The sequence below is a fragment of the Lemur catta genome, chromosome 15 (assembly GCF_020740605.2).
Source record: "Lemur catta isolate mLemCat1 chromosome 15, mLemCat1.pri, whole genome shotgun sequence".
Classification (NCBI taxonomy): Eukaryota; Metazoa; Chordata; class Mammalia; order Primates; family Lemuridae; genus Lemur; species Lemur catta.
Genome location: NC_059142.1, coordinates 20,981,416 through 21,008,597, shown reverse-complemented (window position 1 = coordinate 21,008,597; position 27,182 = coordinate 20,981,416). Strand labels below are relative to the sequence as shown.

At 36.6% G+C, this 27,182-nt stretch overlaps 2 protein-coding genes across 6 annotated transcripts in view; one reads left to right on the top strand and one right to left on the bottom strand.

Moving 5' to 3' along the window:
- The window catches only part of CRLF3 (cytokine receptor like factor 3), a 41,458-nt gene extending 32,743 nt beyond the window's left edge, over positions 1–8,715 (top strand). The window contains exons 7-9 of one of the 4 annotated variants that reach the window (XR_006728802.1): positions 742–854; positions 5,292–5,468; positions 8,697–8,715. Coding sequence is in view for 2 of the 4 variants with exons in the window: in XM_045525437.1 (XP_045381393.1) it covers positions 742–854; positions 1,827–2,083 (370 nt within the window). In the remaining 2 variants the exon portion in view is untranslated. Of the gene's footprint in view, positions 1–741; positions 855–1,826; positions 2,193–5,291; positions 6,257–7,200; positions 7,274–8,696 lie in introns of those variants that run through there. The other 3 variants (XR_006728801.1, XM_045525439.1, XM_045525437.1) reach the window with 3 other exon arrangements.
- A 2,197-nt stretch (positions 8,716–10,912) lies between these two features.
- SUZ12 (SUZ12 polycomb repressive complex 2 subunit) overlaps positions 10,913–27,182 on the bottom strand; it is a 43,457-nt gene continuing 27,187 nt past the window's right edge. For both annotated transcript variants that reach the window (XM_045525434.1, XM_045525435.1), the window contains 8 exons: positions 26,919–27,024; positions 20,840–21,017; positions 18,914–19,005; positions 18,578–18,721; positions 17,593–17,750; positions 16,417–16,615; positions 15,555–15,634; positions 10,913–13,253 (listed from right to left, as the gene is read on the bottom strand). In XM_045525434.1, coding sequence (XP_045381390.1) covers positions 12,908–13,253; positions 15,555–15,634; positions 16,417–16,615; positions 17,593–17,750; positions 18,578–18,721; positions 18,914–19,005; positions 20,840–21,017; positions 26,919–27,024 — 1,303 coding nt within the window. In that variant the 3' untranslated portion in view covers positions 10,913–12,907. The remainder of the gene's footprint in view (positions 13,254–15,554; positions 15,635–16,416; positions 16,616–17,592; positions 17,751–18,577; positions 18,722–18,913; positions 19,006–20,839; positions 21,018–26,918; positions 27,025–27,182) is intronic.

Genomic DNA, 27,182 nt, shown 5'->3' with positions numbered 1-27,182 from the left:
ATATATGTTGACCTTTATACTTACAATTCCAATTTCTAGAGTACATGATGTAGTGACAGATTTGAAACTAAAATACAAAGAGAAAGGCCTAAACTTTCCACATATGACGTTCTCCAAGCAAAATAGTGTGGTCATAACCATAATGTTCTTTTAGGACTATAATGTCTATTTTAAAATTCTTTACATACTTGACAAATAGTAATCAAATCATTGTAGACTCTCATTCAAGGTTTAGGTGGTAACAGTAATAGTCACATTAATTATGTCAAATATGATAAATTTTCTATATGTCTAGAGTCAGAACATAAAATAGAAATGTTCTGTTATAGCTATAAATGGTTAAGAATATATAGACTCTAGAATCAAAATGCCTGGGTTTGGGTCCTGGTCCCACCAGTCATCAGGCAGATGATCAGGGTCAAGTTATTTAGCCATTTTTAATCTTATTTTTTCTTTTTTGCCTCATTCTCCTCACCTATAAAATGGGTATGATGATATTAGCACCTACCTCATATTTTGTGAGAACTGGATGAGATTATTTATAGATAGATACAAAATATTTAGAACAGTACCTAGAATATAGTAAGTACTCAATCCTTGTTAGCTATTATTATCTAGAAAAGAACAATATTTAGATTGATTAGAACAATTAGAACAATAAGTTTTTTTTTTAAGCTAGTAGCTGTTAGGTATCATGTTATATTTTTAAACGATGAAATGATCTTTTTACTTCATTTACAGAGTTGAAACTGTGGGACAGCCAGACAGAAGAGACAGCATAGGAGTGTGTGCAGAAAAACAGAACGGATATGAGTCTCTGCAGCGGGATCAAGCTGTGTGCATTAGTACCAATGGTAAGAGATAAATATCTGTCATTCTCCTTGAAATATAGGAATTACTGTAGTAAGATAAGAATCTGTCCCAATGTCACACGTTTATAGTAGGAGATGAGAGTGTTTAGATCTTTTTTTTTTTTTTTGAGACAGAGTCTCGCTTTGTTGCCCGGGCTAGAGTGAGTGCCGTGGCGTCAGCCTAGCTCACAGCAACCTCAAACTCCAGGGCTTCAGCGATCCTACTGCCTCAGCCTCCCGGGTAGCTGGGACAACAGGCATGCGCCACCATGCCCGGCTAATTTTTTGTATATATATATTTTAGTTGGCCAGATAATTTCTTTCTATTTTTAGTAGAGACGAGGTCTCGCTCTTGCTCAGGCTGGTCTCAAACTCCTGACCTCGAACGATCCTCCTGCGTTGGCCTCCCAGAGTGCTAGGATTACAGGCGTGAGCCACCGCACCCAGCCCTAGATGTTAATGATGTAATTTATTTTGCTACCATGAGCCAACATTGTCCTGCAGCAAATCATTTACCCTGTATCTCTAGTACTCTTTGGTGCCTTACTCCATAGTAATCACACTTTTAAAAATCACTACTAAGACATATTAATATTTTGTGATGTAGGGTCAAGTATTAGGTAGAACAAGATTCTTGTTTATTCCATATAAAACAATCTTGTTATTTCACAGGATGTCATTTTATGATGGTGTCAGGTTTCTTTTGATGCTCTTGATAAGGGGAACTCATAGTCTCTATTGGAAAAGAATAGTACCCTCAACCAAAACTCCAAAATGTGATTAAGGTTTTAGCTTTTTCTCCTGCCATGGGGATGAGGGTTAATTAACATATTTACATGTATTATCTATGTCCTGTTGGCATTCAAAAATGTTTTTTAAAATATGAATTAGGAAATTAGTTGTGTTACCAGTAAGAGAAGCTATTTCTATTCTCTTAGCTATTGTTCATGTGTAAATGACTCTTTAACATTTTAGGTGCAGTTTTTGTAAATGGAAAAGAAATGACTAATCAGTTGCCTGCAGTTACTTCTGGATCCACTGTAACATTTGACGTTGAAGCTGTGACTCTAGGAACCACCAATAATAATGAAGGTGGAAACTTCAAGCTTCGAGTAACTATTAGCTCGAATAACAGAGAAGTGGTTTTTGATTGGTTACTTGATCAGTCTTGTGGTTCTCTTTACTTTGGATGCTCATTTTTCTATCCTGGATGGAAAGTGTTAGTGTTTTAGACTTTCGGATGATTGGCTTTGTTTTCAGGGTTGAATTTAGCTGTCCTCAGCCCGGTTTAGTTGTAACCAATAAAAAAATAGTTTATTTCATCTCTCAGGCCATTGGAAATAGAAAGTTTTTACTGGATTCATTTTGTAGTATTTTAGCAATATGTGACTTAAATGTTGTGGACAAAACCATAATTCAGTTAATTTTGTTCTTAGTATATTTTTAATTGAAATATATCACAATAAAAATCAAATTGGCTTTAAAAGTATGGGAAGATATAGAAAGTCCTATACCTGTCCACTGTACTTTTTTCTTCTTTTTTTGGTAGAGACGGGGTCTCACTATTGCTCAGGCTGGTCTCAAACTCCTGGGCTCAAATAGTCCTCCCATCTCAGCCTCCCAAAGTGCTAGGATTACAGGCGTGAGCCAGCATGCCTGGCCTGTACTTCTTAAAATGGATTATTAGAACAAAAACTTAATGTATTAATTATTTATTAAATCATCAGTATCCAAGGCCATATAAAACTTTAGAATAAAACAACAGGAATAGACCAGGTAGAAGCCAGAGTTCTGTAATATACATTTACTCATGTGCCTTCCACATGAGTGTGTTAACTGTGCTCTCCATATTCAGGTATTTGTAAGCAGTGTTGACTTTTATCCTATGTTTAATAATCTTTTCTTTTTCTTTCTTTTCTTTCTTTCTTTTTTTTTTTTTTTTGAGACAGAGTCTTACTCTGTCACTCAGGCTGGAGTGCAGTGGCCTGATCATAGCTTATTGCAGCCTCAAACTCCTGAACTCAAGCCATCCTCCTGCCTCAGCCTCCCAAGTAGCTAGGGCTGCAAGTGCACAGCACCACACTAATTTTTCTTATTTTTTGTAGAGATGGGATCTCACTTTGTTGCTCAGGCTGGTCTTAAACTCCTGGGCTCAAGTGATCCTCCCATGTCCATCTCCGAAAGTGCTGGGATTATAGGTGTGAGTCACTGCACCTGGCCCATATTCAATAATCTTTAAGTCCCCAAAAGTATTTTATTATTACAATTTTTAAAACACCTGAGCAAATGTCTATATACACATGCACACACACGTATGTGTGTGTGTATATATATGTACATACACGCATGTGTGTGTGTGTGCATATATATTTTTGAGACAGGATCTTGCTCTGTTGCCTGGACTAGAGTGCAGTGGCGTCATCATAGCTCACAGCAGCCTCAAACTCTGGGGCTCAAGTGATCTTCCTGCCTCAGCCTCCCAAGTAGCTGGGATTACAGGTGTACATGACTACGCCAGGCTAATTTTTCTGTTTTTTATAGAGACAGGGTCTTGCTTTTGCTCAAGTTGGACTGGAACTCCTGGCTTCAAGCATTTCTGCCACCTCAGTCTTCCAGAGTGTTAGGATTACAGGTGTGCACTACCACACCAGGCTAATTTTTAAAATTTTTATAGAGACAGGAATCTTGCTGTGTTGCTCAAGCTGGTCTCAAACTCCTGGCCTCAAGTGATCCTCTCACCTCAGCCTCCCAAAGTGCTAGGATTACAGCCACTGCACCCAGCCCACATATGTTTCTAATAGGCAAGTGTTATCTTTTGTTCTTTCCTTGCAATTTGATTCAAGATAGGCTAGAGGATTTTTACAGGGTAAAACTACTTACAGAAGTAGTATGCACAGCAGTGTTAGCCATTTCACATGTATGTAATATGCACGTGTACATTCCAGCCTCAGTGATATGTGTTACTATTTGTAGGGTATGAGCTACAGTCCAGTTTGATAAATGGTCTTTTAGTGGACAAAAAATATGTAGGATGAGTACTTAACCTATTTTTTGAAAACATAAATTTGTATAAAATATTTATTTGAAGGACTTAATATGTAAAAATAATGGTCTTAACTTGCTATACCAGCCTACAGATTTTTTTTTTAATGTGAATTTTTTTCTTTTTTTTTTTTTTTTCATTTTACCGGTAGTAGAAAAAGAAAAGCAAGTGTGTTATTTTTGTAAGATAACTTATTTGGGGATTCATGTTCCCTGTGAGACAATCATGACCTTTTCCCTTGTTTTTTTATATATAAAGTAGCCTTTCACTTGTTTAGTGGTTGTTAAGATGTTCTAGAATGTAGATGCCTTGTCCAGCCATCTGAATCAAAATAAAAAACTAAAAGTTCAATGTGTGTATTTTTTTCTTATGTGAGATTCGATGAGTCCAATTTTAACCTTCTTTTCATTAGAAGGGAAAAAAGGTTTCTTGTGGCTCCAGGCATTTTAATTAGATATCATTGTAACGTGTGAAAGGTTACTTGTACTTTCTTATATTCTGTGTGTCTGTTACTGAGCATAGTGCCTGACACATAACATGTGCACGATAAATGTTTGACTGAGTGAGTGTAGATGAACTGTTTTCCTCAGAACCTCTTCATCCCATTCCTTTCATTCATGAAATATTTGTTGAACATGTTTATTTCTTATCCTTTATAGGAAAATGACTTCTTCTTTTTTTTTTTTTTTTTTTTTGAGACAGAGTGTCACTTTGTTGCCCGGGCTAGAGTGAGTGCCATGGTGTCAGCCTAGCTCACAGCAACCTCAAACTCCTGGGCTTAAACGATCCTCCTGCCTCAGCCTCCCGAGTAGCTGGGACTACAGGCATGCGCCACCATGCCCGGCTAATTTTTTCTATGTATATTTTAGTTGACCAGCTAATTTGTTTCTATTTTTAGTAGAGACGGGGGTCTCACTCTTGCTCAGGCTGGTCTCGAACTCCTGACCTTGAGCGATCCACCCGCCTCGGCCTCCCAGAGGGCTAGGATTACAGGCATGAGCTACCGTGCCCGGCCGACTTCTTAAATTTATACCTGTAGAATCTGCCTTTTCACAGAAATGACTTAAACCTAACTTAATTCTAGACAGGAGTGGGTTGTAATATTTTGAACTCTGAAACTAATTTAAATATTGATTTTTTTTCTCGAACTGTGAACTAAAGATTTTTAAAAGAAAACCAACTCATTCTGTTCAAATAGATAAAGGAACTTCATATTCTAAAATCATGTGCTTAGAGGGAAGAGAGAGTTTGGGTGATGATATGATAATAAGAATTGGTATTTATTGGGTCCCTACTATGTGCCAGGCACAATGCTGAATTTTCAAAATACATTGATTATCTCATTTAATCCACATTACACTTATGATGTTGGTATTATGATTATTTCTACTTTACAGGTTAGAAAACTTAGGCTCAAGAGATGTGAACTCATTTGTTTACAGTCATGGCTAGTTTTACCAGAACTCTAGCCCATACCTGTTCTACTGCTGACCCCCAGCTCTTAACTGGTGTGCTCCTGGACGGAGTGGACACTAAAGGGAAAGCCACAGCTGAAGATAGTAACTGGCAGTGGGGTAAGTGGTAGAAATGCCTGGCATGTCACTGAAGAAAGACTGACTAAATCTGCCCAAAATGCTCAGAGAGCAAAGTACTCTGTGAGCCAGTTCTTAATAGATGAGAAATTTGATAAGCTCAGAACTGGCACCTGAAGCAGAAGGGAAAGAATTTGCAGTCACAGTGGAGGGAAGAACAGGGTGTGTGAGGGCATGCCCCAAGATCATGGTGGTGGGAGTGCCATTGAGACTGCAGTGAAGGTCTGAGGCTGCAATGGCAGGAGAGGAGTCTGCAAGAATAGACTGGCATCACATTGTAAGGTTTATATACCAAGTTAAATAATTCATATTTAATCTTATAGGTAAAAATAATTATTTTCAAAAGATGAATTAGAAGAAAAGATACTAGTCAGTAGACTGTCATCCTAAATAGATATTAAGCTGTGAAATGGGCCAGTGGCAGTAGGGATGTATATCCAATAGATGCTTAAATTAGACCCAAAAGGAATTGATGATTGATGTGAAGGTAGGGGTGAGGAAGAGAGTTAAACTGAATTTGTAGCTTGACTGTTGGTGACATCCATAATTAGAGAAGTAATAGTCCCACTCTGCCTTCACTGAAGTAGAAAATAATGTTTAGTTTTGACTTGTGCTCTTTAAGAAGGACATTAGCAAATGTAATTTGTTTAAATAAGAGTATGGAAAAATCTGATGTTTTCTCTGTACCATACTATTTTAGGTCATTAAATATGAAATGTCCGATTTTGAATCAAAAGTTTAGTTTATTATGTCTCAAATAAGAAGCAGTACAATTAATCAAAGTATGTGCCTAAACTATCGACACAGTTTTGCCATCGGAATGGTAGCTTGCTTATGCCAGCAGCAAAGAAGCCTGGAGAGCGAGTAGCGATGAAATCATGAAAGGCATTTTAGACAGCTTGTTGAGAATTGAATATTTTTCCTTGCAAGAAGTGGTCCAAATCCTGGAAGAAGTCATAGTCAGTTGATGCAAGGTCTGGTGAATATGGTGGATGACAGAGAGTTTCCAAGTCCAGCTTCTGTAATTTGAGCAGCATTGTCTTTTGTGACAAGTGGTCTTGCAAGGGAATTAACCTGTCTCTATTGACCAGTCTCGGCTGCTTAATTGCAAGAATCCTCATCATTTCATCCAATTGGTTGCAGTAGACATCCTCTGTAATCTATTGACCAGGTTTCATGAAGCTGTAGTGGATAATACCAGCGCTGGACCTCCAAACAGACACCATTAGCTTTTTTTGATGAATTTTCGGTTTTGGACTGTGTTTTGGCACTTCCTCTTTAGCCAATCATTGTGCCAAACATTTGCGATTGTCGAAAAAAATCCATTTTTCGTCACGTGTAACAATATGGTGTAGAAATGGTTCGCCTTTATGTCATCACAGCAAAGAAAGGCAAGCTTGGAGACGATTCCTCTTCCCATGCTTGTTTAATTCATGTGGTACCCATCTATGCAGCTTCTTTACCTTGTTGATTTGTTTCAAATGGTCCAATGTTGTTGGAATAGTAACGTCAAACCTTGCTGCTAACTCACAAGTAGGTTGAGATGGATTTGCTTCCACTACAGCTTCAGCTCATCATTATCCACCTTGGTCTCAGGTCACCCACGTGGCTCATTTTCAAGATTAAAATCACCAGAATGGAACTTCTCAAACCATCTATGTATTGTGTGTTCATTAACCTCCTTCCTTCCCAAACACTTTGTTGATATTTCCAGCTGCCTGCGCTACATTGCTTCCATAACGGGACTCATATTCAAAAATAACAAGAATTTTTTTACTTATCCATCCATGGTTTCACAAAAATTGCTCTAAAAAAAAAATTTGAAAGATAATCACAAGCTAAAATGTGCGTTTGAAAGACTGAGAATGTACCTTCACAACTAAAAAGTCAAAGTGAAATGTTAGAGATATCAATGGTCAAACTTAGTACTTAAGAAAATTGGACATTCCATGCTTAATAACCTAATATATTTGCTACTATAGTGAACAGAATTCTATTTGCTCTTCTGTATCCCAGACTTGGGGCTGAAAATGCTGGCAAACTGAAAATGCCAACAAAGCCCTGTGTGCCATTTTCTATTGCTTATTTTAATCTGTATCCTTTTGAGTTCTGTGTCGTTATGGCAAATCACGGAATCTGAGGGTGATCTTGAGCACCTCCAAATACACTTACCATGGGCCCAACAAAAGCCTGCTCCATATTTTTTCTCTCCCCCCAAAACATTCTGTATAAACTGCAAAAAGTTTACTCTTAAGTGCTCCCTTTTTCTTTGTTCCCCTCATTCTCCACATATAACAATTGATTTTGCTACAGGTTTGTTTGTTTTTCCTTCCTCTTCGAATACATTCAGTTATTCACTAAAATGTACTAGATGGATTCTAGAAAGTTTGCAGTGGTACCAGTGTAGTTTTTAGTATCTTATGATCCACACATCAAAATAGAACAAATAGACAGCAAATACAAAATCCCATTGACAACATTTATAATAAGACTAGGTGACAAGGTACCCCCACAAATCCCAAAATACAAGCTAGTGGATACAAACCACAAACAACTGCAAGACCTGCATGATCTCAGTGTCAGTGCAGGAGCAAGAAGGGGCAGAGCCTGACAAATGTGAGAACAAGAGAAACCCAAAATAGTCAGCAGCCACCCACTGGAAAGCACCATGGAACAATTTGGAAATAGCAGCTAAAATTCAAGGGATTTTCCTCTCCGATACCAGGTGAGTGCAGTGGGCCCTTGAGTATGTTGATTTTTCAAATTTTTTTTGTAAAAATGATAGTACACTCTATTCTGTAACTTCTATTTTGGTATTTGTTCCACATCAACATCTGTTCACATAAACATTTTCTGGTCCTTTTTTTTGATGGCCAAATAGTAGTCACTTATATTGATTTATGATAGCAAGCCCCCTACTGATTTGTCTAATCCACTATTTTTGACAGTGGTGACATATTTCATTTTGTGTGTTCCAGTTTACATGTTGGCTAAATTCCTAAAGATGGAATCGTTAGGGCAGAGGTTATATGCATTGTTTTTAGAGACAGGGTCTGTCACCCAGGCCGGAGTACGGTGGTGCAGTCATAGCTCACTGTAACTTCCAACTCCTGGGCTCAGTGATCCTCCCACCTCATCCTCCTGAGTGGCTAGGACTATAAGCACATGCCACCATGCTGGAATAATCTCTTTAAATTTTCTTTTTTGTAGAGATGGGAGTCTCACTAAATTGCCCACGCTGGTCTTGAACTCCTGACCTCAAGTGATCCTCCCACCTTGACCTCCCAAAGTGATGTGATTACAGGTGAGCCACTGTGCCCAGCCCATCGTGTTTTTAGTAGAAAAGTACCAGACTGCTTTCTCTTGAGGTTGTACCAGTTTATTATCCTGCCAGAAATGTCTTAAGCACCTATTTCCCCATTTCTTGCAACGTGTTATTTGTAAACTTCCATCTTGGTCAAACTGAAACCCTGTGTATTCTTAATCCATCCCTTCCTGGTTTTTCTGGTAATTTGTGTCTTTGGTCTTCTGGGTCTCTTCCTCAGTCTACAATCATGTTCAACCTTCTCATCTCCCCTCCCCAAAATTCCTCCTTTACCTATTTTGTAACTGTACTCTTGCCCTATCTATTATTACCACATACTCTTCATGATAAATTTCTCCAACTCATTTTCCATTTACTAAAGTCACCAAACCCGTTTTCCATCATTTAACTCTCTTTAAAAGCAGCAGCTATCTTACTCATCTCCTATGCTTTATAGAAACACTGCTTCCCACTTTGAAACTCTCCTCTTTTGGCTTTTTCACACGGCTCAGCAGTTAATTGTTACTCCTTTACATTACGATATCATTCAACAATTACTCTTGGCACTTCATGACAGTGTTTTGTTTTGTTTTTTGAGACATGATCTCGATCTGTTGCCCTGGCTAGAGTGCCACGATGTCAGTGTAGCCCACAGCAACCTAATTCCTGGGCTCAAGCAATCCTCCTGCCTCAGCCTCCCAAGTAGCTGGGACTACAGGTGCACACCCCCAAACCCAGCTAATTTTTTCTATTTTTAGTAGAGACGGGATCTCACTCTTGCTAAGGCTGGTCTCAAACTCCTGAGCTCAACAGATCCTCCCGCCTCAGCCTCCCAGAGTGCTAGGATTACAGGCGTGAGCCACCTCTCCTGGCCATTAGTGTTCTTATAGCTGGGACATTTCACGTGGATTACTGCAATAGTATCTTAGTGATTCTCCCTATATGGAGCTTCTCCCTCCCTAATTTTTCTTATAGCTTATGGCTCTTCCAAAAGAAACTGGGTTGTGTGATACCTCCAAAATAAATCTCCACGTACTACTTCCTATCGCCTGAAATGCAAACCCTTAGCACGGTACATAAAGGCCTCAGTTCATGTCACCAAGTATCTGAACACCAACTATGACCATTAGGCAGTACTAAGGTCAGTGAGACTGACTTAACAGTCTAATAAAAGGGAAATAAGTACTTAAAAGAAATGCACATAGTGAGCTTGGGAAGCATAGAGGGGCACTCAGCTCAAATACAAAGCAATGTGTATAGGCAATAAACTATCATTGGAGTATAAAGCAAGAACTGCTGAATTGCTACCTTTTCTGTCAGGTTGACTCCAATTCTTCTAGAGTTAACATCAACAAATACTGACCGCTAATAGAATGTAGTACATAATTTTATTATGCAATGTATCATTTTACTTTATCATTGTTCATTTGTATCCTACTCTACTCTATGACCTTTTTAAAGGCAAAGATAAATTATTTTTCACTAAAAAGAAAATGGGGCCAGCCGTGGTAGTTCACGCCTGTAATCCTAGCATTCAAGGAGGCCGAGGTGGGAGGATCACTTGAGGTCAAGAGTTAGAGACTAGCCTCAGCAAGAATGAAACTCCTGTCTCTACTAAAAATAGAAAAATCAGCTGAGCAACTAAAAATAGAAAAAATTAGCCAGTGTGGTGACACACGCCTGTAGTCCCAGCTACTTGGGAGGCTAAGGCAGGATTGCTTGAGCCCAGGAGTTTGAGATGGCTGTGAGGCTGTGAGCTATGATGACGCCACAGCACTCTAGCCTGGGCAACAGAGCAAGACTGTCTCAAAAAAGAAAGAAAGAAAAAAAAGTAGAAAAGAAAAAATCTACAACCAAAGATGCACAACCAAACCATAGCTGTTTGGTTGACTAATATTGACATTACTCTGAAGTATAAATTTTTAAATATTTATGTATTACCATAAATGACATATACTACTTGCAATTGATGAAAGCAGGATTTCACATTAATTTTTTTCTTAATTTCTTTTTAGCTCTGATTCATCACTTGAGGCTGGTGTACTTTTTCTGGATTCTTACTATGCTATTTAAACCAAAACTTTAATGCATGATAACAAGAAAAAACAAAACAGAATACAGCTTTTATATTATTGAACTTTATGTACAAAATCATTTGATTTCAAATAAACATTTAATGTAAAAACAAACGTTCTTTTAAACTGAATTTTTTTTACATCTACTGTACCATTCAAATGCTTTATCATCTTACATGATTTCTTCAAAATCTGTTATCAAGGGTACATATAGAAAAGCATTTTTTTATAAATAGAAACAAAGGGATTTTTTCAGCTTTTATTATAAGATGACATAAAAAGTTTACTCAACAGAAGTAATTTCATTACTATTTGGGGGAGGGAATCACCAACTTTTTGTGCAAACAATGCTAGCCTTCTTTTAAGCATTAAGAGCATAACTGCTTAAGAAATGACATAAGCAATAATCCTACACCTACATCTCCCCTAAAATAATCTATTTTTTTTTTACATATGTGCACAGCTTTAGCAAATTAAAGCCCGAGAGAAATGCTTGAGATCCACTATCCAGAGGCAAAATCAGAATTTACTGGAAGGAACTCATCATTTGGAGAGCTTACCAATCAAAAAGTCTGTAATGAAAGCTGCAGTTTCCCTCTTTCCTATTTTTTTAAACACAAAAATCAATGACTAAGAACTTAATACCGGATGACAAATCACATCCACACTATTAGTTAAATAGCCTCACAGTTAAACACATCTTAAAGACCAATCAAATCAGTATTTACATTTTATAAATTTCTGAAGACACCATTAGAAAGCTTATATATCCCTTCATTAAACAAAATAGGGAACTGCATCTGATGGTGGTGGAATGAAATTTAAAAATTAAAAATACCTGTATTTACAGCAGCATTGATCCTTTATAAATAAAGAATATGAAAATGCAATATCTTTAAGGATAATAAAAAATTGAGGTGATGTTACTCAACCACAGTGCTTGGAGTTGGAATAAAACCCTATTGGTACTTGTTAATGTGCCAGTAGTGAAACCACTTTCTGTTGGAGAAAATCCAACTGCAAATATGTGCATAAAACACATGTAACACAGGGCAAAATTGCTCAAAATGATTCAAGTCAGCTTATCTGTATTGGATATTCTAATCATGAAATACATTACAAAGACATCCTTGTAAAGAAAAAAAAAAGGTATAACATTTTCTGGTTCATTTTTATAGGACACTCCCCCCCTTGAAAGTGGTGTCTTAAAACCTCACACTCATTCTTCCCTTGGTTTACAATCCTAATTTAATTTAAAGATGGGAACAGCTGAATTTTCCATGGATATTAGCTAATTAAAAAAGAAAAACCCAAACCAGAAAAACGTTCAAGTTTAACAAAAATATATACTGGGTGAGCAATGCACTAAAATTATCCACATGGAAACAAATGGTCAGTAACCTTATAAACCAACATGGCATTTCACTGTCAATAATGTGAAAAATTAATATCTTCTCAAACAGGCATAAGATGAAGAAGTGCTATTTTAAAATTGTAAAATGAACTTATGTAATGTTGTAATTTTCATTCCAAATTGATAAATGATTTCAAAAACAAGGATCAAGGTTTGATTGCAAATAGTAATGCAACATAATTTCACAAAAATCCTTCAATTTCTAAAAAAGGGAATCACATTCCAATTTTCCCTCCCCAAGAAAATTTCTCACAATTACAAAATAGAAAAACAGCGAGTCACAAATGCAAAAAACATTATAATTTAAATATAGGAAATAATTTCTAGATTATCAATTCAATATATTTCATAAACAATTCTTGAAGTTAAAAATACTTTCTCTGAAGTATTGCTTTCATGCTCAAACTAGAGAATGTTTTCATGACAGCAGTAAAACTGACATACATGTAATGCTGCATAATGAAATGAAGTAGAACCCTGGTACAAATATCCTTGTTGAAATCATTTACTTAACCTAACAGTGCCTGTTTGGAACCTATGATTAAAAACAAAAATACAATTCTTCTTAGAGGCTGAATTCCCTAGACTGCAATTTCAGTGTTTGTCCATAACATGGGGTTAGGTCTTTTCAGAGTTTTTGTTTTTTGCTCTGTTTTGAAACCCCTGAGACACTATCCGTTTCCAAAGCTTTCTCTTTTGAGTTAATTTCACTAAATCCATTTGCTGTCCCATTTTGTTCTTCAGTTATTTCTTCACTTGCAGGGGAAGCAGATTCCCCTTTTTCTAATTTTTGCTGCATTTCACGGAGCTTGGTAACAGCTTTATCTATTGACATTATGCTAATAAGATTAAAGTCATGCATGCTGACTAGATGAAGCATGAAGTTTCGACATAAATTCTTCTTAATTATTTTCTGTCCATAATTTTCTACAAACAGCATACAGGCATGATTCATTTGATTGTCAGCAATAAACCTATTTAATAAAAACAAAACATCAATAGCGATACAAAGCATTTTGTCAAATGCAATAGTGATAACCATTATACAATAAGACTATATCCAAATCCAGTAAATGATTTAACAAGCAGTAAAACCATAGTGAAACTGAGATTCAATAACCCTAATGAGCTTACCATTTTAGAAATTTTTAAAAAAGATTTAATCTAACCAGAGCTTAAATAGGTGCCATTAGAACCGTAGATGTCATTTGTTTTCAAGAGCCTTAAGTATATAAAATATTTTCTTTTGCCAACACCATTTCCATGAACTCTGTACACATTAACAATTCCCCTCCCTTGATCTTGACATACTGTCCTATTAAAGAAGTAGTGCTTCTCTACATCTTAAGTTCATGGGAAACCTTTGAAAAAATGAAGTGATGGTAAATGTGGTTGTGTTGGTGGTGTGTGGGACAAATGTGTGATTAATGAAATATGAAGAGAACCATACAGAATAACTGCTCAGTTACCCACTGACACTGAGAGTCCAACATGGAGTCTAAGGCCTACCTGCAGATGTCAAAATATCAAATAAGTTTAACCAACTACCTGGTACTTTTATTATGCCACTATACAATAAACCCCAATAGTTGCTACACTAACTGATTTAGACCAATGAATTGAAACAGAACTGAATGAAGTGATATGACTAAAACTGTATCTTTAAATAGGTGTATCAGGACAAAAAACAAAACAAAACAAAAAAAAAACGTATTTAACCCAACCCTCCACACACTTTACTCATAACTGAGTTTTAATGACTAGAACAGTAGTCAGGCAAACTATCTATAAAACGCCATGGAGTAAATACAAGCCCTATGTGATCTCTGTCCTTTCTCTCTTGTACAACCCACTAAAAATGTAAATAGTATTCATAGCAGTACAGAAATAGGCTAACAGGTCATGCACCCATACTAGAACTTATATACCAACTCCTCTTCACTCCCCAAGAGTAAAAAAAAAGTGCTCTCCCCTGCCATTTATTTCACTTATCTAGGAATGAAAAAACTCATAAATGTATGTGTTGTAGAACAAAACCTTAAATGAGGATTTTATAATAAAGACAGTAAAGAAAAATGTGTCATGAAAGGTAAATGGTTTGCACAGGGAAGGAAGCAGATCTGTGGAAAAAACAATAGTTGGGAACATACTTTTAGCAAAAAAGCCATGAGAAATAAAATTGTTCTACCCTGACCTCTATAAAATGGTAAAGAAATGAGGAATCAGAAAAGCCATATATTTATTCTGAGTAAAATTACGGTAATAACTGGCCAGGCACAGTGGCTCAAGCCTGTAATGCCAGCACTTTAGGAAGCCATGGCAGGAAGATCACTTAAGGACAGGAGTTTGAGACCAGCCTAGGCAACACAGCGAGATCCTGTCTCTATGAAAAAATTTTAAAAATTTGCTGGGCGTGGTGGTGCATTCCTGTAGTCCCAGCTATCTGGGAGGCTGAGGCGGGAGGATTGCTTAAGACAAGGACTTGGAGGCCATGGTGACCTATGATTGCGCCACTGTACTTCAGCCTGTGTGACAGGGTGAGACCTGTTTCTCCCAAACCACCCCCCCCAATTGTATAACAGTAATAACTGTGATAAGTAATTTTCAGGACATCCAGTCTTACAGCACATGGCATATTATTTTTGTATTCTCTGGCAACAAAAGTAATGCAAATAGGTCATTTAAAAAAAGAACCCAGTCTGTGCAACATTGAGACCCAGTCCCTATCAAAAAAAAAAAAAAAAGTTAGAGGGGTCGTGGCAGTCCCAGCTACTTGGAAGGCTGTGGCAGGAGGATCGCTTGAGCCCAGGAGTTAAAAGCTGCAGTGGGCTATGATCGTGCCACTGCGCTTGAGCCTGGGCGACAGAGTGAGACCCTGTCATTAAGTAATAAAGAACATATTACTCTAATAAGCTTTTAGATACTACTCTGCTTGTGCATTAAGTCACGATATGTGAAAAAGTTAAATTCAATTCAACCAGTGGTAACATTAATATTTTTCATGTAAATACTGAAAGAAAGGAAGAAATCCAAGGCCCTTTACAAACGTTCTGTTATACGGAGCTAGGAACTAGCACTTTCCTTATATATTTTCTGAGCATCACTATTTTTCCTTATGCAATTAAAATACTTTGGACTAGAATAAGATTTGACATACATATCTAAACTAATCAAATTTTTAATAAGATTCAAATGAAGGAAGACATATAGAATGTGAAGTAGCAAAAGAAAATAAAGAATAACAAAATATTTAAATCAATTTAGAAATACCCTACCCATGCTTCATGACATGGAGATTCCATAGTTTCATAACTTCTTTCTCTCCTTCATTAACATCAGAAAATTCTTCAATTTGCTAAAAAAAAAAAAAAAAAAAAACCCCATTAAATGCACAAAAATTTGTGAGAATGTCAAACTTAGAATGTTTTGGAACTAAAAACACCACAATATATATATTTATTTATTTATACAGCAAAGTGGCAACATTTTCTTAAAACCAATTTCTATTTAAGTAGTAATTTTAAAAGGGAAATCCTAAGTTATAAAAGTGACCCATAAATATAGAAAGAAAATACATGATACAAATTCATATGAAGCTGTATTTCCTTTACTTTGTAACTTTAAAAATGACACAACTGTGAAAAGGACGCTTTCCAGGATTCCTTATTTTAGGAAAAAACTCCTTTACAGGCTGGGCACGGTGGCTCACACCTGTAATCCTAGCCCTCTGGGAGGCCGAGGTGGGTGGATCGCTCGAGGTCAGGAGTTAGAGACCAGCCTGAGTGAGACCCCGTCTCTATTAAAAATAGAAATAAAAATTATCTGGACAACTAAAAACTATATATAGAAAAAATTAGCCAGGCATGGTGGCGCATGCCTGTAGTCCCAGCTACTGGGGAGGCTGAGGCAGTAGGATCGCTTAAGCCCAGGAGTTTGAGGTTGCTGTGAGCTAGGCTGACGCCACAGCACTCACTCTAGCCTGGGCAACAAAGTGAGACTCTGTCTCAAACAAACAAACAAAAAAAACTCCTTTACATTAAGTTAAAAGTCTAGTTCATATTAAACAATAATTTTCAAACAAAATTCATTTAATAATAAAATTCTAAGATCACTGCCAATAATGATAATAATAATTACTGTGATGGTTTTTTCTCTTAGCCATTCAGGATCTTTTTCATCTTCACTATCTACTTCCATTTCTTGCGGACGGAGAGGTAAGCAGGTATCACTATGGAAATACAGACGATTGTGGCCACTACTGTATGTTCGTTGTTGTTCCACTTCTCCATCTTCAGATTCAAGAAATTCAGACATGCTTGCTTTTGTTCGTTTTGGCCTAATGAAAAGAAAGAAATGTTGATATAATATGGCATCTACATTTGTATCATCTAACCTCATGACTATGAGTTGAGATCTGCAATAATGTGTAATATTATTGTATTGCTATTTTATAAAACTAACCACAAAACAATGGTATTTGCAGCAATTCCCCAAATAATTCTCTTTCTATACATAATGTAAAATAAACCTATTAACATACCAATTTAAACATCAAAGTTTTAAAGATAAACCTGTCTTCGTGGGTGTGTAGAATAAACTTAAAAAAATAAAAAACATGGTTGAAAAGGCGAAAAAGAAACGAGGTGCTAGTTAGGGCACATTCAAGATAGGAATATGCATATAAAATCCTACATGTCAAAATTGTGTATTCTAACACATATATTCACAAAGGAGAAAAACTACAACACTGGTTACACATGCACACACCTGTTCAGGAATTTTTTCAGTTTGACAAATATAAAAAATTCCCCTATGTAATTTTAATCTCAGCAGTCAAATCTACTGCTGTGAACATACCACACCACTATGACTGTAAAGCCTAAATGGGTGGAGAATCAGTCTCAGGTCTTACCTAAAAGGATACTATCATGTGAAATATGAAATGACAAGAATAGCATTCTTTATATTTCATACTACGCAGCTAAAGTATACCCCTATTTAGCAGGTTCCCACCTAGATGTGCACACAGAAACTACCACTAGGAGAATTCCTTAATCCCACTAACCACTGCAGGAGTAGTGACATTAATAGTCAAATCTCAAGGATAAAGCTATAGCAAGGATGTGAGAAAATGCCTGTAGCGACAGGAGCTCAAGAGGGATACAAAGCAGTGTATCACCCCAAAAACTTACCTATCATAGGAAAATAATGATTTCCACCTAACTAGTAGTTTTGTCTGGCTCCCCTTTTTTCCTCCAGCATCACTGATAAAAGTCAGACAATAAACTTTTGTTGTATGCCCTTTTTACATACCTGCACACAAGAATGTGTGTGATAGGTGTTCTCTTTACTGGTCCATTGCGACTAAAAGCAAATCCAGGTTGGCGATGAATATCCTGAGGATTTCCAGCATAGGAGCCATCATAACACTCATTGATAGAAACATCTATCCTAGCACCTTTTGGATGATACTGTAACAAAAACAGCAAGGTGTTTAGGAAAAGAAAAAAAAATTTTTTTTTTTTTGAGACAGAGTCTCGCTTTGTTTCCCAGGCTAGAATGAGTGCCGTGGCGTCAGCCTAGCTCACTCAGCAACCTCAGACTCCTCGGCTTAAGCAATCCTACTGCCTCAGCCTCCCCAGTAGCTGGGACTACAGGCATGCGCCACTATGTCTGGCTAATTTTTTCTATATAGATTTTTAGTTGGCCATATAATTTCTTTATATTTTTAGTAGAGACGGGGTCTCGCTCTTGCTCAGGCTGGTCACAAACTCCTGACCTCGAGCAATCCACCCGCCTCGGCCTCCCAGAGTGCTAGTATTATAGGCGTGAGCCACCGCACCCGGCCTGTTTAGGAAAAGAAAATATTAATTATCCTACCCTAAATACCTACCTCTCCAATTTATTTAATTAAAAAGAATTAATGTTTTAAAAAATAAAATAAGCCAGGAATATCAGCAGATATTCCTGGTAAACAGGAAGTCAGAAAGATGTGTTAAAATCCTGACTGTGCCATTTATTAGCTTGGTGACTGTATAAATTACTTCTTGCCTAGGCAAGAAGAAAATTACCACTTAATTCAAAGAGTTGGTGTGAGGATTTTGTGAGTCAATATAGGTACACTATGTAAATACTTTTATTCCAAATATATGTAAACTCTGAATCATTCACTGTATTTCATGCATGTAACAATCCATTACATGAAGAAATTTTGGTATTTTTGCACAAAGTGCAATTTTTAAAAGTCAGGTTGTCTTGTATTTAATGTACATTGGTAAAAAAAATGAATTTTACTCACAACATAATTGAAGATAAATCTGCTATGGCAGAGTTTAAGATGCTTGAGTAAACTATAAAGTTTGCGGCAGTTCAGAGTGCACCAAGGGCAATGCAGGTCATCTCTTGCTTCAGTTTGTTGTCTCGTATTATTGTTATAAAGGAACTAAAAACAAAAAACAGCAAATCTCCAAGTTACATATCAAGATATTTTGTTTTAGTATCACTTCTAAAAAGTTAAAACAATTGAAAAGGAAAATCAAATCACCAATACTTTTTATATAAATATACCAAAATTTCAGATCTAACATAAAAAATGCATTTTATGATTACTTAAAAAAGGACCAGCTATGTTTACCTGATAAAATATTCTTAATTTTTGTCTGTTTTCATTTGAAGTATCTTTTTCTTTTCTTGATTGTAGATCTGTGGTCAATGATTCTTTAACAGCTGAAAATATATACTTTTATATTTAATAAAAATACTTGCTTTTAAAAAGTGAAATAACATACCTCACAAAAATTATTAAACATTGAAAGTTTCATAGAATTCTCCTTGGGGTATTTAACACATTTTCTGTTTCCTCCCTTAACTGATGATCACAGGAACAGTCTTCTTATAATCAGCACCCCTAATCGGAGGTTAAAGTTCTTTTTCATTGGCAGGACCTATTTTTCCATTAAGCACATCCTCCATTGTCCTAAACCATTATAAAAGTAACCCCAAGTAATTATATGTGATCACTATCAGTTTTAAGCACTTTGAGGTCCGAGTGTAGTTTCACTGATTTTTGCTCACTGCTGGGCACTAGGAATACAGTCATCAAACTAAGTGCTGGTTTACCAGAAATAAAGTAAAAAATGATTATATTAAAATTAATTCAAATCTAAAAGAGAATGATGATGGTATATTTCCTTTTAAGGGAAAAAAGATATTTGTTTTTCCTGACATAATTATCCCACATGTACAGTTTTCTTTTTTTGTTGTTGTTTTTTGAGACAGAGTCTCACTCTGTTGCCTGGGCTAGAGTGCCATGGCGTCAGCCTAGCTCACAGCAACCTCAAACTCCTAGGCTCAAGCAATCCTTCTGCCTTAGACTCCCGAGTAGCTGAGACTACAGGCATGCGCCACCATGCCCGGCTAATTTTTTCTATATATATTTTTAGTTGTCCAGCTAATTTCTTTCTATTTTTAGTAGAGACAGGGTCTCGCTCTTGCTCAGGCTGGTCTTGAACTCCTGAGCTCAAACAATCCACCCACCTCGGCCTCCCAGAGTGCTAGGATTACAGGCATGAGCCACCCAGCCCAGCCACATGTATAAAACTTTTTTGCTTAGTTTCTTTGTAACTCTTTTACCTATTACACTAGCTTCAGAGTATTTTGAGAAGCAGACTATAATTTACTGGGAAATCTTTCCCCTGACAAAGGCCATTTCTTCTATCTTTTTAATCTGACCAATACAATGAACTGCACACAATGAATGAAGATGAATGGTCAATGTCAAAGACAACATCTTAAGCCGTCTGCCTTCTTTAAACAGAAGCACATGAATGCTCTATGGTCAAGGACAGTGTTCCTATCAGACAGATATAAAATGACAGAACATTGCAACTTGGGGCTGAAACTCAGCAGAGAGCCAACTCCATTTGTAGCTCTTTTAAAAAATTTTCTTAAATCTCTCCTCTTAAAAATTTACTGCATCTCCTGGCAGTTTTGCTGGGGGGAAAGAAAAAATTTACTGCAAAATTTAACCTAGTAAAATCCAGGTTTTGATAACCCTCTCTCAAGCCTAAAATTGTAGAAACACTATGAAATATTGAATACAGTTCTACTGCACAAAAAAAATTTTACATGAATTATAAAAAGTATAGCTCCAGAGCCCTTTATAGCTGCAATTCCAAAATCTTAAAACCAATCTGAAAACCAATCGCTTCCTCCTGAGTTTCTGGCAAATTTGTTTGGTGGAAAAACTTGTCCTAAGTTAACATGAGAACTCTACTTGGAGGTGTTAAATTAAAATTCCCAAACAAATCTGGCACAAAGGTTCTAGACAAAGAATTACCCATCAGTACTTCAACACAAAACTTTACATTTAATATAGCAGAACCCTAATTTACCAAGGCTCATAATCTATCTAATAAGCCAAATAATATTTTCAAAAAAATAATCACATGGCACAAAACAGATGAATTAATCTAAAGCATAAGACCTAACACTACAAACCATTATTTTTTATTTTTAAATTTTTTTACAAACCATTATTTTGATAGCAATATTTTCTTACCAATAGTCTGAGTAGGTTTAACTGAACCAGGCTTGTTTTCTTGATGGAGACTCTCTGAATTTCTAGTGGCAAGAGGCTTGGCAACAGGAGCTGTAGATTTATCATTGGTCTCTCCTGTCCAACGAAGAGTGAACTGCAACGTAGGTCCCTGAGAAAATGTTTCAAATGGAGGCAGCCTCTAAAACATAAACAGGAAAAGTAAGGATTCATTTAATGAACTGAAAGAAATTGTAGGACTAAAATAATACTCAGTGTAAATCAATGTGGATTTGATCTAAATCAATAGATTTTTCTTGAAAACCCAAATGCTGACAGAGATGGCCAGGCAAATAACGCAAATATATGGAGCAGCAGACACTGTAAAACTGGAGAGCTCAGTCTTTCTAGAAGAGGCAGCTATTCTCTCAGGTGAGAAGCAATTTGGCAAGGAAAAAAAAAATAAAAGAGGCAGCCACTTATTAGTAATAGCTGAATTGTTGCCATGTAGAAACATTGGCCCAGCACAGTCAGATTTTCGGTTTCAAAAGAGGTCAGAAATTCTAAGTTTTCATGGCAAATCATCTATGTTCATAACCAATTCAAAATGTCTTTAAAAGCCAGGCACAGTGGCTCACGCCTGTAATCCTAGACTCTGGGAGGCCAAGGCAGGAGGATCGCTTGAGGTCAGGAGTTCAAGACCAGCCTGAGCAAGGGCAAAACCTCAACTCTACTAAAAATAGAAAAAAATTAGCCAGGCATGGTGGTGCATATGTCCTAGCTACTCAGGAGGCTGAGGCAGGAGGGTTGCTTAAGCTCAGGAGTTTGAGGTTGCTGCGAGTAAGGCCGATGCTGCCAGGGCACTCTAGCCCAGGCAACACAGCAAGACTCTGTCTCAAAAAAAAAAAAAAAAAAAAAATGAAAAAGAAAATACCCAAAGCCTGCTAGTTTGCAACCTCTGCTCTTAGGTGATCAAACTTTCTTTTTGTAAATTGAACAGGTTTTGCAATTAGTGCTTTTTCTTGACTTCTCTCAATTTCACTGACTACCCCTATTTCTCTTCTTTGGTTTTGGGGAAATGAACTAACATAGCTCTCTTCCTCTACCTCAAAACACTTATAAGATGACTCTTTTCTTAGTCTCCTTAATTCCTAGCTAAAGTTTAGCTCTCTGCCCCAATCTCTTACCCATCCTAAAGGATTTACCTATTAGGCTGATGATCCCAAATTGATTCTCCATTCTCATCTTTATATTTGAGCTCTAAACCCATACCTCCAACTGCCTCTTCGACATTTAATTCAATGTCACCTTGAACTAAAACATGTTTAAAAGTGAATCCATCATTTTTTTTTTTTTTAAATGGTGAAAGTGCCGAATTCTAGCCACTATGACCACCAGGGCGTTTATCTTTTTTCTAAAATAAACATTCTGGCCCAACATGGTGGCTCACACTTATAATGCTAGCTAGCACTTTGGAAGGCCAAGGCAAGAGGAACACTTGAGCCAGGGGTTAGATACCTGGCTGGGGCAACATAATGAGATCTGGTCTTTACAAAAAATAAACAAATTAGCTGGGCATGGTGGTGGGCACCTGTAGTCCTAGCTACGTGGGAGGCTGACCCAGGAGGATTGCTTGAGCCTAGGCGTTAGAGATTGCAGTGAGCTGTGATTACATCATGGAACTCTAGCCCGGGGAACAGAGCAAGACACTATAAACAAAACAAAACAAAACACATCTTTTCTTCCCAGGTACAATTATTTTTCTTCCCAGCACTGTCATTCTGTAGTGACCTGAAGCTAAAAAGTCTGGAATTACAGTTGACCCCTATGCTTTCTTTTGTTTCTCTTACAAATTACCAAGTCCTTTTAAAATTGTCTGTCATTTCTTCCTCTCTTCAAAAATCACAATAAAAACCTTTGTACAAATTCTTACTACTACAATATATAAGCTGTTCTCCCTGCTTCTAATTTTCACTTACCTTAGGAGAGCAAATAATATTCCAAAAGATGCTTTCATGCTATTCTCTTTTATAAAAACCTTCAATGGGCTCCGATTTTACTGCCATATAAACCTAAACTCCTACATCTTTATTATAAATTATCCTCTTAAACTATGATTTGATTTTTTTTATTTATAAAGGATATTACAAAGGAAGAGACTAATCAAGTGCAGCAGTAAGAAAAGCGGAAAGAGTAGTAACACGAAATTTGATCTGTAACAATCAACTGCGATAACTCACTACCTTTGGACCAGCAAACAATTATTTTAGATTAGAATGAGGTAAAAGTGATCACAGAAATAGGTTTTAATACAGTAAGTCAATATCTGGGAATTTATTTTATAAAAATACTTGCAATGCAAAAATATATAGGCATAAGTATATTCACTATGACATGAATATACTTGTTACAGAGAATAAATGCAAAAAAATTTTATTTAATTATCTATCTATTAAACCAACACTGGTTTTGTAAATTATGGGACATATATTTAAAAGAATACCACAGAATTTTTTTTTCTCAAGAGACAAAGTCTTGGACAGGCGAGGTGGCTCATGCCTATAAACCTAGGACTCTCGGAGGCCAAGGCAGGAGGATCGCTTGAGGTCAGGAGTTCAAGACCAGCCTCAGCAAGAGTGAGATCCCGTCTCTACTAAAAATAGAAAAAATTAGCCTGGCGTGGTGGTGCATGCCATTAGTCCCAGCTACTCAGGAGGCTGAGGCAGGAGGATTGCTTGAGCCCAGGAATTTGTGGTTGCTGTGAGCTAGACTGATGCCACAGTACTTTAGCCTTGGCAACAGAGTGAGAGTCCGTCTCCAAAAAAAAAACACAAAGGGACAAAGTCTTGTTGTCTCTCCTAGGCTGGAGTACAGTGGTCCCATCATAGCTCACATAACCCTGAGTTCCTGGGCTCAACTGATCGCCTCTTGAATAGCTGAAACTACAGGTACACACCACTACACCAGGCTAATTTTTTTATTTTTATTTTTGTAGAGATGAGAACATCTCACTATGTTATATAGGCTGGTCTCGAACTCCTGGCCTCAAGTGATCCTCGAGCCCTCCTCGACCTCCCAAAGTGCAGGGATTACAGGTATGAGCCACCACACCCAACTGAATTTTTTAGAAGTAATAAATGTGTATGTTCTGACTTAAAAGGATGTTTATTTGGCAGGGTTCAGAAAGCTTCTGGATGGCAAAACACATGGAGGTTCCTGGAGGGCGGTACATCCAGAGGGGACGCAGAAACTCCATACCCTTTCTCCCATACCTCACTCTATGCATCTCTTCCTTTGTAATATCCTTTATAATAAACCAGTAAACATAAAAAAAAAAGTTCATTTTATACTGCTGTAAACAATTTCTTAGAAAGAACAACTCAGAGATATAATCCTTATTTTCTGATGAATAAACTTAATGTACTTTAAATAAGAAATTTAAAACCAAAAGATTATAAAGATAATAAATACCTGCAGAAAATTCAAACACTATAGATAAGCATAAAAAAATTATTTGAAATCCCATCACCTAGAGTTAACCACTATTATAAATTTTAGAAAAAGTAGGATTACATATACATAGTATTATGTAAAAGTGTAATATTATGGAAATCTTGTCAATCAGTCTTTTTAATGGCTATCTTTTTAGATTTGTTTCTAATTTTTCACTATTTAAAAAATGCTGTTATCTACGTCTTTTCAGTTAACCGGTTACAACTTTGTGATAAAACTGTACAACTAGATTCAATTGTTAAAGACTATATACACAATTTTAATTTTATACATATTGCCAATCTGCCCTGCAGTAAGACTGTACCAACTTATTCTTACAATCAAAGTATTATTTAAGTATGTGTCCTCACATCCCTAACAACACTAGAAGCTGTCAATCTTTTTTATCTTTGTCAAACTAGTAGTCAAAGTAGTATCATTGCTTTTGTTTGCATCTCTTTGAATACTGATACAGTTGAGTATCTTTTTAAAAGTTTGTTGGTCTTTCTATATTTGTTCTTTCAAGAACTGCCTCACTGTCCTTATTTTTCTTAGGAGATTGCTTACCTTTTTCTTACTGATTTATATATCTCATATACTAATTTATAAAACTCATAGTATTATGTATTCATAATATTAGCATTTGGTATTACAAATATTTCCCCCCAGTTCATCATCGTTTGTTTTGAACTTTAAATTTTGCAGTACAGAAATTATTTTTAGCCAGGCGCAGTACTCACACCTATAATGCCAGTACTTTGGGAGGCTGAGGCAGGAGGATTACTTGAGCTCAGGAGTTTGAGACTAGCCGGAACAACATAGCAAGTCCCAGTCTCTATAAAAAAAATTCTTTTTGAAGTAGCCAGGCATGGTGGCATGTGCCTATAGTCCTAGCTACTCGGGAGGCTGAGGCAGGAGGATCGTTTGAGCCCAGGAGTTTGAAGCTGCAGTGAACTATGATGATGCCACTGTACTCTAGGCCAAGCAATAGAGCAAAACCCTGTCACAAGAAAATAATGGGGAATGGGGGAAGACTTGGGGAAAAAACGATTTTTTTAAATTAAAGAGACAGAGTCTTGCTCTATTGCTAGGTTGGAGAGCAGTGGCATGATCATAGCTCACTGCAGCTTCAACTCCTAGGCTCCAACGAGCCTCCTGTCTCACCTTCCTGAGCAGCTGGGCCTACAGGGAACACACTACCATGCCCAGCTAGTTTTTTCCTTTTTTTTTTTTAAGAGACAGGGTCTTGCTCTATTGTTCAGGCTGATCTTGAACTTCTGGGTTCAAGCGATCCTCCCACCTCAGCCTCTTGAGTCAGGAGATTACAGGCATGAGCCACTATGCCCAGTGAAATTATTAATTTTAATCAGGTATTTTTTTTTTTTTTTACTTTATGCTTTCTGGCTTTCATATCATACTTGGAAGGGTTTTGGCCGGGCACGGTGGCTCACGCCTGTAATCCTAGCACTCTGGGAGGCCGAGGCGGGTGGATCGCTCGAGGTCAGGAGTTCGAGACCAGCCTGAGCAAGAGCGAGACCCTGTCTCTACTAAAAAATAGAAAGAAATTATATGGACAACAATAATTTTATATAAAAAAAGAAGGGTTTTCATCACTGCAAGATTAGCATTCACCTATATTTTTTTCTGAAGTTATGGAGTGTTAATTTTTACATTATGTTTATGAGCCTTCTGGAATTTATCAGGTGTAAGTTTATTTCCAGATGGCTAGAGACAAGTTCTGTCACAATTAATGAGCATTTGTCTTTTCCACACAGATTTATACCACCACCTTTATCATAAACTGAATTTCTAATATACATCAAACTATTTCAGGACTATGCTTCAATGATATGTTTGTCTATTCCTATGCTTATACCATACAACTTAAATTCTTTTAACTTATGGTATGTTCTATTATATGGTAAGTAAAAATTCTCAGAATACTTTTCCAAATTTTCCTTAGTATTATTACATACTTCTTATTCTAGATTAACTTGAGACTAATTTTAAGGGTTAAAAAAAAAGCCTTTAGAGATTTTGCTTGGGATAGTACACTGACCTAATATATTTTGAAATAAAGGACATCATTGTATTTTGTTGAGTCTGCCTATTCAAGTAATGTATAATATGTATGCCTGTTTATCTCTTAGAAGAGTTAAGTATGCTCCATCTAAGTTCTGTAGATTTCTTGACAAATGTATTACTACTCATCACATATTATCTGCTATTACTATGAATGGTATTTAAAATAGCAATTAACATTTATTGAGCACTTACTGTATGCCAGGCACTGTACTAAACATATTTTATTAATTATCTCATTTAATCCATCAATTCTATGCCTTGTTTTACAGATGAGAAAACTGAGACACAAATAAAGTAACTTGCCAGACGCCACATAGGAGCAGAGATTTGAATCAGGCAGTCTGGTTTTAAAGAATGATGCCTTTCATTAAATACTCTGACTAGATCATTTTTACTTGTGTTTTTCAAAGTATAAAAAACACAGGACTCTTTACTTCCAACATGAACTAGCATTTGGGGAAGAAAACACCAGTCAAAAATGGGAGTTCATAACTATAACGTGGTCAACCTTCTAAGTAGTTCATACCTTCCCATCAAGAATAGTCTCCCATGTTGCTCTTTTCTTGCTTATTGGACATTCTTCCATTTCCTGCATGGCTACTTCATATTCCCCATCTAAAAGCTGTAAGCGCCTGTTAGACAAACACATATACTTTAAAGTAACCTGTGTATTACTGTAAGTACACAAATTCTACATTTTTAGATTTATACTATAATAAAAACCATTTATTAAATTTATAAACTAGTTTATATACCCGACAAGATTTTAAAATATATCTACACTCCAGTC